General features: G+C 39.5%; 1 protein-coding gene across 3 annotated transcripts in view; it reads right to left on the bottom strand.

The window, feature by feature from the left end:
- The window catches only part of CTNNA1 (catenin alpha 1), a 315,689-nt gene that overhangs the window by 107,511 nt on the left and 195,722 nt on the right, over nt 1-12,456 (bottom strand). For all 3 annotated transcript variants that reach the window (XM_027606834.1, XM_027606835.1, XM_027606836.1), the window contains exons 6-7: nt 3,158-3,424; nt 237-440 (exon numbers count right to left, since the gene is read on the bottom strand). In XM_027606834.1, coding sequence (XP_027462635.1) covers nt 237-440; nt 3,158-3,424 — 471 coding nt within the window. The remainder of the gene's footprint in view (nt 1-236; nt 441-3,157; nt 3,425-12,456) is intronic.

Below are 12,456 nucleotides of genomic sequence, written 5' to 3'. Positions count from 1 at the left end.
AAAGGGTAGGTGGATGCTCACTGTAGGATTTTTACGAGTTAAAAGTTTTTTAATATAAAAAGTTGGGAGGAAAGGGGAACATAGAAAGCCATTTTTTGATCCATTCCTTGAAAAATCTGCCCATCTCTAAAGGGTCAAGGAACCAAGAGCATTCCAGCCATTTTTAGTTAAAATATCTCAGATCCAGCATCTGTTACAAAAACCTCTTCACTTCAAAGGAAAGTTCGGATACTCACATTGCCCATGTACTCTGAGAGAAGGTCCTGCAGGGCCTGGCGGACAGCATTACACTCTGCCACAATTCTCTCACGCCGGTCATCACGTGTACAGGATGAGTCGGCCATCAGGGCAGCCCCACTAATGATGCTTTCTAGGCGCTCCTCCAGGGAAGGTCTAAAGCGCTCCTCACTGAAGCTCAAGGGGTCCACAATGATTTGTTTCTGCAGAGAAAGTGTTATTGAATCTTAGTGGTAATCTCTGTTCCCTCCATTGTTAATGAAGGTGAGCAAAGTGTTGATCAGGAACATCAAGATTTAATATAAAAATTCCAATGCCTAAAAAAAGTTATACTTCTTGTTAGATGATAGCCATACAAGTTGGCCCATGATAGGTCACTTCTCAAAGGCGGCACTTGGAAGCAGTACTATCCAGCTGAATGGGGCCTCAAGATAACATACCACAAATGCAAACACAAATACGTCAGCACAGAACTCATGTTCACGCTACTGAATCTGAACATCTACATGCCAGCCTCTACAGTATTAGTGAAGTTACCAAATGAGAATTGCAAGGAAAGTAAGTTAGCTCTCTTTTCCTTTTCTATATACAGAGTATAAAACGGCTATATGACATTAGCAGAACTCTTTCACAGCAAAAAACGGTAAAAACAGACACTGACTTCTGTCCTCAAAGTTTCAGAAAGGAATGCATTTATAATCAATTCCAATTATTTTCCTCATCTTACACATCTCATCAAATTTTATAAACAATACAGTCTCATATTCATCCCGTTATGTCTAAATTAGAGACTCTTTGCTCAAAGACTTCGAGGTGATCTGTAAGAGATCACGGCAATCCATCCCCAAAAAGCCACTCTGTGAGGTATAACTGCCCCAGTAAGAATAAAACCTTCTTCTGTCTCCTCTTCACTCCCGACTCCACTTAAATCCATCTTTACCAGTGGTGAGTGAGGTCAGGTCACAAGCAAGCTTTAGGTACAAGGTCAAACATCAATACCCCCAGAACAGCAGCTACTGGTCTCCCTCCAACTTTTCCATTTAATACAATTTATCCTCACACTGGTAAATGTCTGTGTAAATATTTTGCCTTCAATTTTTCTTTATGGGGACTATTCTTACCGATTTCAAGTTAAATGCCAAGTTTTTTCTTTAAAAAAGCTTGCCCTTTCCCAGTAAGTATACATTTCTTCTCTCCATCCCCAAGAACCCTCAGTTTCAAAACTGAACATGCAATGCCTCCAGTTCATTATTAACCTACATTTTAGCTGACCATTTTTCTCACCAGATTAAGTTATTACAAGATTTCTCTGGTTGGGGCACCTGGGTGGCTCAGTCAGTTAAGCATCTGCCTTTGGCTCGGGTCATGATCCCAGGGTCCTGGGACTGAGTCCCGCATCAGGCTCCCTGCTCCGTGGGGTGTCGACTGCTCCCTCTGACCTTCCCTGCTCTCGTGCTCTCTCACTCTCTCTCTCAAATAAATGAAGTCTTTAAAAAAAAAAAAAAGACTTCTCTGGTTAAAACTGAATACACAATGACTTCTGACCAATAAGAATGAGGAATGAGTGGTCATAGAATTTTAAGAGTCATTAAGCTGCAATGGGCCTGCAATCACTTCGTCCAACCCCCTCATTTTATGAAGTCTCACTCTAGTCCTAAGAGGTGAAGGAGCCCCTGACATTTACTACTCAAATTAGGGCAAAATGTAATCCTTAGTGCCTTCAAAGAGGTCAATACCTAAGACTGCCAAATTTGAGTGGGGTGGGAAAAAGTGTCAATAAATTTTAAGATGCGTCGTAAGTTTACTATAAAGTCATTTAATGATTAAGGCTCCAGTGTAAAAAGTTAAGTTCTAACACCATGGTCTGTAGAATTTTATGATTTATGAAGTCTTAAATCAGTCATGCGTTATCAGCAATGTTCAGTTACACAAGCCAAAATAAAGGGTCAAAGGAAGAAAAGATAAAGGCAAGGAAAAACTGTTAAAAACAAAATGTACTCCATTATAGATTCTCTACCTCAAAGCATTCCTACTTACGAAAGGATGCTGGCCACATGGAAGGCAATTTTCTCTTATGTTAATTTAAAAAAAAGTAATAATAATAATAATGTAACCCAACAGTGGGTTTAAAAGAAAAAAAAGCACTTAAAAAAAAAAAATCTTAAACTGCTGCCATCTACTGGAAGCCATGAGGCATTGTGGGTAGAAGTGTAAAAAAAAAAACAGAACAACCCACCACCACCACCACCACCAACAACCAAAACCCCACCAAAAAAAGTTGATATACAGGACAGTGTGTACAGAGAACGTATACAAAGAACAGATCCAGGACATGAGCTATAAAAGATAACTACATGGAATTATGCTAAGAGTATTTTAAGCCCAAATTTGCTTCCAGTTGATTAAATTTTATATATTATTACGATTTAGTTATTGAGAAGTACATCTAGGCTCTAGGCAGACAAGTAAGATTAACATGACGACACTTGTGCCATAATCATTTATGATGTATCTGTTTTTCCCACTAAACTGTGAGCCCCTAGAGGTCAGAGTCTGCATGCACTTTGCCTCTATCTCCCAAAGCTTTATATCTGCTGAAAGGTTACAATCTTGGGTGAAATGAACCAAACTCATATCCTCAACAAATAATGACCCCATAGGAAACCTAAGTTTTATAAAAGAATTCAGAAGTTTAACAAAAAAGAAAAGAGAAAAGAGAAAGAAAAAGAAAAAGGAAAAAATGTTGTAGGCCAAGTCAAGATCAAGTAGACCAATGATTTCTAAAATTTCTTTTGACAGAGATTGCAAATCCAAGTAGAAAATGAACTTTCATCAGAAACCATGATCACATTTCCCTAGAAACCTCTTAACTTTGGGCAGATGATCAAGAACCTGAAGTTGCCTCCCAAGTATAACTTACATCAAAATTATTGAGTGCATATGCCAGTTCTCCTCCTCCACCCTGCTGCTGGGAAGCATCGTCTGATGCAGTGGCTTGGGCTGCATTGGAAATGCCTGTGACCGCCTGCTGCAGCTGCTTATATATTAGGTCTCTGTTAGCCTTATACGCTGCGACATCAGGGTGCTGTAGGCATGCCTGGGATGCAGTATAGAGGATTGGAACATTTTTCTGCAGGATTCCTCTGGCTGCAGCCATCTGATCACGATGGCCCACATCTTTCAGTTCCTATAAAACAAGAAATTGGAACAGTCGTTATATGGGTTCTAGTCATAAAAAAATTTGTCAGTAAATGCTGAAAAGTGAGAAACTACTAATTAGACACAACAGCTTCATGAACAGTCTGGCTTTGTAACAAAGGAGGCAACATGGGCTAGTAGGTAAGAGTTCAAACATTTCCAAATCACATAGACCTGGACTTGAATCTCCAAGCTGTACCTTTTCTGGCTATTGTGATCTTATTTAAAATCCCCACACTCAGGCGCCTGGGTGGCTCAGATGGTTAAGTCCCGCGTCGGGCTCCCTGCTCAGCAGGGAGTCTGCTTCTCCCTCTGACCCTCTTCCCTCTCGTGCTGTCTCTCATTCTCTCTCTCACAAATAAATAAATAAAATCTTTTAAAAAAAATTCCCATACTCGAGGCATCTGGCTGGCTCAGTGTAGAGCACGTGACTTTTGATCTCTGGTTTTTAGGTTCGAGCCCCACGTTGGATGTAGAGATTACTTAAAAATAAAAATCTCTAGGGTGCCTGGGTGGCTCAGATGGTTAAGCGTCTGCCTTCAGCTCAGGTCATGATCCCAGGGTCCTAGGATCGAGTCTCGCATCAGGTTCCCTGCTCCTTGGGAGCCTACTTCTCCCTCTGCTTCTCTCTCTCTCTGTCTCTCATGAATAAATAAAATCTTGGAAAAAAAATTAAAAATAAATAAAAATCTCTAAAAAATAAAAATAAAATCCCCATACTCGGTTTCACCTTCTATAAAATAGGAGCAATAATAGGTTTCTCTTTTTTTTTTTTTTAAAGATTTTTATTATTATTTATTTATTTGACAGCGAGCGAGCAAGCAGGGGGAGCAGGAGAGGGAGAAGCAGGCTCCCCGCTGAGCAGGGAGCCCAACGCGGGGCTCAATCCCAGGACCCTGGGATCATGACCTGAGCCGAAGGCAGATGCTCAACCAACTGAGCCACCCAGGCGCCCCAATAGGTTTCTCTTTCTAATTGTCCTGAGGATCAAATGGGATAATGCATGTAAAGCACCTAGCAGAACACTAACTAAAAGGCAAAACATAAAACTGACTAGCATCTTAATTACAACTATATAAAGATGTAAGTACCTATTCCAAACAAATGAGAAAAATCATTCAGAGACACATTTAAACAGAGTAAGATTTAGTTTGAGTAATTTTTTTTACTAAGTTATAAAGTTCATTATAAGAGTTTTGTGAAATTTGGGATGGGATACCACAAGTGTACATGAACTATGCAAACCAACCAAGTGAGGATGTAGCAGGCTATTCTCTCAAGTACACCACTCTGCCCCCCACCCTTCCCTCCATTCCCCCATCCCAAAAATGGCCTTGGGACATAGATCATTAATACATAAAGCTGAGGCTCAGGTGTTCCATGACTTTTATCCAAAAGGTTTTTATTTCGTTGTAATACTCTATATACATGTATTAGTCTTAAGTGAAACTGTCCTTTCTCAATTTTCTCTACCTGTAAGTATAATCCACAGAGGAAAAAAAAATTGAGGTTCCTGGCATGATTTCCAATACTGACATCTACTTGGTAGGCTGAATGGATGCACTAAGTGTCAAATAAGTGATACCAAGAGAAGAGGGTATTTCTGGTATCCCACTGTTACTGAAAGTGCTGGGGGTGCAGGGACACTTAATATCTTTAGTAACTGTGGATTACCACCACAAAAGAGAAACAAAGTGATAACCGTAACTGACCAACAGATCTGCTGTTTTATGTGTGAACACAGAATTTCAACGTTAATTGCGCCAACTAAACCCTACAGTACAAATTTAAAGGACTTAAGAGTGTCACATGTGTAAACAGTAAGAGAAAAATTAACTAAAAAGGCCAAAGGCAATAACTCAATTTGAAGTCTGACTTAGCCATTTAATGGTTCATCTTTTTAGATGAGTTCCTAATTAAGCATCAGAGTCACCTAACTGGCTTCTTTTTTCAGGTACTTCATCTCGCTATGTATTTTAGGTTTGCATCTTCATTCAAACCTTGTATAATATGACAGCTTACTTTTCCTCCTAGAATTCTTTTCTCATTTGGAATCTGAATTTGCCAGTAATAGCTCACAGCACTCCAAATGCCCTGTAGCACAGTACATTAGACTAAATATTCAGAAACAGGACCCTGTGGATTTAGAGAATCAGTGATCATTTCCAGACTCAAGCTATGACAGGGGGCTAAGGCTAATCATTATGTTCAAACAGATGGCTCGTATGTTCTGTGTGGCATTTTCTAAATGTCTTGCCCTCCACCACCACCTCAGGGACTTAAAGTCTTCTAGGGAGGCATTTGCCTCTAAGTACTTATATTGTCGTCTGTTTTATAAAACGCTTCGCAATTAGCATTAAAATTCTTCCCTAAGTATCTATAACCTAAATCAGTATAATCTCTTATAAAGGTTACCAAAGAAACTTCTGGTCACCTAAAGCTAATAGGTGCCACAATTACTATTCAACACTTGACTTTCCTAAAGTCACTGCCTGGCTTGGTATGAGAACTTTTACCTTTCTAAAGACTACACTAGAAACAGGACTCCATGGATTTAGAGATTTGATGATCATCTCAAGACTCAAGCTGTGACAGGGGGCAAAGGCTACCCATTATGCTTAAGCAGCTGGTGTACATGTTGTGTGTGGCATTTTCTACACGTCTTGCCCTCACCAAAATTTATGTCTGATAGACTCCCTACTTACGAAGTACGGGGTCTATATCTCAACCTATGATGAAAATGACAACTAAATATCATCATTTGTCCTAACTGCTAAAGTGTTCGGCTTTTTCTCTTAAGAACTATGTCTGCCATAACATAAACTAGATTTTGTTAAATAAAGATAAGAAAATGGGCACTATCACAAGGCAGCATTTGACTTACTATCAGAAGAAGAATAATCATAAGTATTATTTTCCAAATATGTAGTGGTGAGAAGTAATCCGGATTGGTGAAAAAATGAGCTACTGAGGAATTTAATAGATTACTTATGAAACTAGAGTCCCTTAATCCACCTTAGCCTTCATGATTCCCAAACTGTATCAATCCAATTGTGTTTTAAGCAGACTCAGGAACAAACAGGAAACATGAAAAAGAAATGACTGCTTTCAACATAATTTGAACTAACCATCACATGCAGGGACCAAGAAATAAAAGCTAAGTTCTAAGTAATCTATATCACTCTCTCTACCCAAGAGCTAGAAAGTCAAGTAAAAGTTTCCTCTCATTTCCTTCTTAACAATATAAAATCGTAGCCATGTGATCAAATGTCTTCTCTTGTATTCAAACAAATATACTTAAAGAAAAGGTCCAGGGGCGCCTGGGTGGCACAGTCAGTTGAGCAACTGACTCTTGGCTTCAGCTCAGGTCATGATCTCGGGGTAGTGAGATCAAGCCCTGTGTCAGGCTCCATGCCCAGCATGGAGTCTGCCTGAGATTCTCTCTCTCCCTCTCGCTCTGTCCCTCCTGCTCATACTCGAGCTCTCTCTCAAAAAAATAAATAAATCTTTTTTTTTTTTTTTTTAAAGACTGTATTCATTTATTTGACAGAGAGACACAGCAAAAGAGGGAACACAAGCAGGGGAAGTGGGAGAGGGAGAAGCAGGCTCCCCACCGAGAAGGGAGCCTGATTGCGGGACTAGATCCCAGTACCCTGGGATTATGACCTGAACCAAAGGCAGACACTTCATGACTGAGCCACCCAGGCACCCCCTAAATAAATCTTAAAAAAAAAAAAAAAAAATTGGTCCATGGGCAAACCCAGCCAGTCCTGATTATTTACACTTAAAACACATTACTATCCATTACCACAGCGTCTGCTCAGGTTTTCAGAAAAAGAAATCATAAGGGATGCCTGGGTGGCTCAGTCTGTTAAGCATCTGCCTTCAGCTCAGGTCATGATCCCTGGGTCCTGGGATCGAGTCCCAGATCAGGCTCCCTGCTCAGGGGGGGAGCCTGCTTCTCCCTCTGCCTGTGGCTCCCCCTGCTTATGTGATCTGTCAAATAAATAAAATCTTTAAATAAAAAATTAAAAAAGAAATCATGAAAGTCAGAGTTCTTACACTTTTAGCAAATACCTCAACAAGCTCTATGTACCCGGGTGGGTGGAATATAAACATCGAAGTATTCCACTTCTAGCAGATTGAAGAGACACAGATGACCACAAGAGACACAGCCAGTCCTCCTTATAGGAACGAGGGTCAATTCCTGCCCATCCTTACTTCTGCCATCTATTTTACCCTTACCGTCAAAGAAGAAGCTGTAGCCTAATGGAAATTGAACACTTCTAGTGAGCAAATTATACTCCAGCCCAAGAAAATAACAGATATAGGACCAAACTTAGAATCCATTCTTTAAAAAAAAAAAAAAAAAAAAAAAAGAATCCCATTCTAGGGGGTGCCTGGGTGGCTCAGTCGTTAAGCGTCTGCCTTTGGCTCAGGTCATGATCCCAGGGTCTTGGGATTAAGCCCCGCACTGAGCTCCCTGCTCAGTGGGAAGCCTGCTTCTCCCTCTCCCACTCCCCCTGCTTGTGTTCCCTCTCTCGTTGTGTCTCTCTCTGTCAAATAAATAAATGAATTCTTGGGGAAAAAAAAAAGAATCCCATTCTAGGATGGATCTGCAATATAGCAAAGTGGCTTATTCACTTGTTCATTAAATATTTAGTGAACACTACCACATCCGGGCAATGTTCTAGGCACTAGGGATTACAACAGCAATTTAAACAGAGAAAATCCCTGCCCCTGGGGCCTGGGTTTAAAACTGGCTCCACGTGACTATATGAATGACCTCAGCAAATTATTTAATCTCCCTGCACTACAGTTCTTTCATCTATAAAAATGAGTATCTGATCAATTATAGTACCTACCTTATACTATTTTGTGCAGATTAAATGAGTCTGTATCCACAAAAGGTTTATAACACTGTTTAGCACACAGAAAATACCTTTTTAGAGTCATTCATTATTATTTTCAGCAACATCCTCACCACTCCCACCACCACACCACGCCCCAGAAAAACCTTAAGGAGAAACAGATAAATTCCAAAAAGCCTGCAGACCTTATGAGGTTTAGCATTTCCTCAATGGATGGTTGCTGCTTAAATGATCAAGGGAGGCTAAAGAAGCCAGTATATACATCACACCCAAATACTGCTCTTGACGAAATACCCCTTTTCTGGACTAAGGGCTATCTGCAAAGATAAGAGGCTCAATGAGAAGGTAAATTATTACGTACCATGCCTGAGGAAAGAAGAAAAAGTTAAAGGTGAAAACAGTCTAGGGGGCTAAACATACAACAGTACAGGAATTCTGCCAGAAAACACACACTGTGGAAAAAAAATGTTACCAGTTACTGAAGGAGACCAATGGGCAATTCCAAAAGGCAGAATGAAGTTTCCACCAGGATGGGACCTTAGGATAAAAAGAGTAGCAGTTTAATTCCCAAGGAAAGCACTAGTTTATAGGAATACACACCAAGACCCATGTCCTACAAAAGACTACTTTATGATCAGGAGGCACAAAGGCGCCCACAGCTAGCCTACTCAATGGATTCTGCTGCAGAAGGCTAAGGCTAAAGGTTTAAGAATTAGGCCCAAGGAACACTATAAATGACCAGAACATTCTACAAATGCCAAGACAAACTTTAAAATAGGACCATGCATCAATCAAGACACCAGCAGAAAACAAAATCAAACTGAGTAACCCAAACATGGTTCAGGGACTGTGCTAAAAAGGGGGAAAGTACAGGGAAACCACAAGACTGATACAGAACTTAGGCCTGAAGAGACAAAGAGGCAGCTGTTACCAGAAACCCCAGGGAGCAAGGTGTGTGGAGTATACCACCTGACGGGGGCTATGACTTTTATCCACCCAGACCAGTCAGCAGGGTGGGAGGCAGGGGAATAAATCCCAGCCTGCCCTTCTATCCCCTCTGATCTCCTACTGATGCTCCCACTGGCCAAACCCAACCAGGACCTAGAGGGCAAAGGAGCCCTGGATGCAGTCCAGACAGGTCAGATTCCTGGGGCAGAGAACAAGATGAACAACAGTGAACATGAGATATGGAGGAGCAAATATAAGACCACCCACCAAGTAATAACTTCAAGATTTTAATTACATCTTATTTCAGAAATATTTGAAATTTACTGGGTTTTGTTTTGTTTTTCAGTATATCAGGGATTATGTTCAAGGAACTCTTCATATATTCATGGCACAAAGAATTAAAAAGTCAGGCAGTATTACTTTTGAGTAAGTTTTTCCAAGAGCATACAAAAGTCTGGTCTATCACTGTGTTCTATCTCAAGAACATCATCAATTTACTTACTCTACCATTTTGCAAAGATAGCCGATACAGTTGCAGTCTAAACGTTCTTACTTTCCTCAAAGTGTAAGTCTTCATAAACCAAGATCAGACTAGGTTTTAAGACAATGAGACTATTCACCAAACTTAATTTTTAAGTAGAACATTTATTTCATGTATTCAAATGAGAATTTAGATCAAAAACATTAAGCAAAATAAACTGCGAACGCAACTGGGCCAGCGTGCCACATTTACAGACTTATCATACTATTAAACAAATTCTTAGAACTGATTAGGCCCAGCAAAAAGAAAAACTTGTGATTTATGTGATGGAGACATAAGCCAACACAGGGATAAGTGATAAAAACACACTGAGCCTGCAAGAACTAAATAAGTTAGGCAACACATCAAATCTAGCTATAGTATCAGGTGCAATATTAAGTAATGGAAATGTAAAACCAGGATCTCGTATGTGCAGATCCAGTCTGATCACAACCTAAGCTTGAAATATGGTCAATAACCTTATTAAATACTTTACATACATTATTCAATTTAATCTTCTCAATCCTGTGGGGTAAAGTTTTTATACTGTTATAATATAACCGAATGAAAGTTACTAAGAAGACTCCAAAGCTGATAGCCTACATTGGACATTTACTATCCTGACTCCACTTTCCTCATGCCTGTCAGAGCTCTTGTTGGGTGCCCCTGTCCTCAAGAAGGATACCTCCCTTAATCTCAGTAGAAGGGAGATCTTCATGACTCTGAGTCAGACATGCAACCGCTTTCCTCTCACTAATGATTAGTGAAGAATGGTATGTTACACAATTCAGATTTAGGGCAAATCTGTTAGGGGCTTCTACATCATTTGCTTAAAAAAAAGACATACAGAAGAAACCGTTCTTTTTTTCTTGTTGGACATGGGGACGTGTACAAATATGCCTAAAGCTCCTATAGCCATCCAGGGCCGGGCACACTGAACACAGCAATGCTGGAAAATGTCAATAACCTGGATCCTTGATGATACTGCAAAACCTTTCATCTTAACCACTTCAAAATCACACCTAATTTGGGACTTCTAATTAGTGAGAAAATAAATCCCCCACTGTTCAAGCAGTTTTGGAGCTGGCTTTTCTGGTAACTGTAGCATGAAATATCCTAACTGATACAGGCATCAGCAAACAAGAATAAGAATTGATCTTTTCAGGGCTTTGTTTTGAAAAAGCACAAGCATGATCAGAACCAAGGAAGTTTTAAGAAACTGGATGGTGACATGTGGACCTCTCCTATATCACACACCACCTTCAAAGCACCCTAAGTGCAAAAATTCCAAAGGGCTAGCAAAGCCAGGAAAAATAAGAACAATGATCCACATTCCACACAACACAAATTTGTAACACTATGGAAACTACTAAGGAATATTTAAAAAGTGGCCAAATGTGAGGGAAGAAGGGGGTTAGTTTCTGATAATCAAGTAATTCCAATAATTTTTTTTAGGATTACCAAATGTTTACTCTGCCTAATCAGAATGTTCAAATGTACAATGCCATGATTTCATGAAAAAAATTTAAATATCAAAAATACAGCCACTGTAATAATAATAAAATGAAGTTAACATTTATTGAACACTTATTATATGTCAAAACACTGTTCAAAATGTTTTAATATGGATTAATGAATTTAATCTGAACCACAATCCTGGTAGTATGATAACTGTCATTACCGTTTACAGGTTAAGTACACTGAGGACCAGAAAGCTTGAATAATCTGCTGGATTCTTGTAAATGTTGGAATCGGGATTTGAACCTACATAGCCTGACTCCAAAGCCTATGCTGTGATTTTAACCCAGTATTGTCATACTGCATCTCAGAAGGTAGAAATTAGTCTTAAATTAAAGGATGCTGGGTGCCTGGGTGGCTCAGTTGGTTAAGCGACTGCCTTCGGCTCAGGTCATGATCCTGGAGTTCCTGGATCAAGTCCCACATCGGGCTCCCTGCTGAGCAGGGAGTGGGCTTCTCCCTCTGACCCTCCCCCCTCATGTGCTCTCTCTCTCTTTCTCTTTCAAATAAATAAATAAATAAAATCTTTTTAAAAAAAAATTAAAGGATGCTATTTAGATTAAATAATTCTTCACTTATGAAAATTAAACTAGCACGTTGTTATATTTCTCCTCTGTCAAAGACCACAGCAGGCCCAGCTGTTAGATTACCATGTTGCCTTAAACAATAGAAATCCAAGTGTCTAGAGCTGTAGTGGCCAGTTCAACTAAAAGTAAATAAATTTAAAAATTCACTTTCTCAGTCATGCTAGTCACTCAAGTGCTAATGGGCACACGTGGGCTAAATGGCTATAGTTGGCATAGATGTAACACATTTCCATCATTGCACAGCCCTGGACAAGTATATTTATTATATTAGGGAAAACAAATCTATTGCAGCAAAAGGAAAAATTATAACCAGAAATCACTCTCTTAAAAATTAAGTAATTCCAATAATTTTCAACTGGTTTAAGGTTTTTAAAAAATCTGAATTAAACTCTACCACCAACTCAAGTTAATCCTTGAAGGCACATAACGAAGACCTTCTCACCTCTCCAGACACAACTGCAATTGCCAAGCTATTTAAAGTAAAATTTTCTTGAGAATTAAAACAGGAGCACAATGCAACTTAATTACAGCTTTATTAACAATACAATACTAAAAGGATACTTCATAAGTTAAATGT

The sequence above is a fragment of the Zalophus californianus genome, chromosome 5, assembly GCF_009762305.2.
Source record: "Zalophus californianus isolate mZalCal1 chromosome 5, mZalCal1.pri.v2, whole genome shotgun sequence".
NCBI classification, from domain to species: Eukaryota; Metazoa; Chordata; class Mammalia; order Carnivora; family Otariidae; genus Zalophus; species Zalophus californianus.
This window is presented reverse-complemented; position numbering and strand designations above follow the sequence as displayed.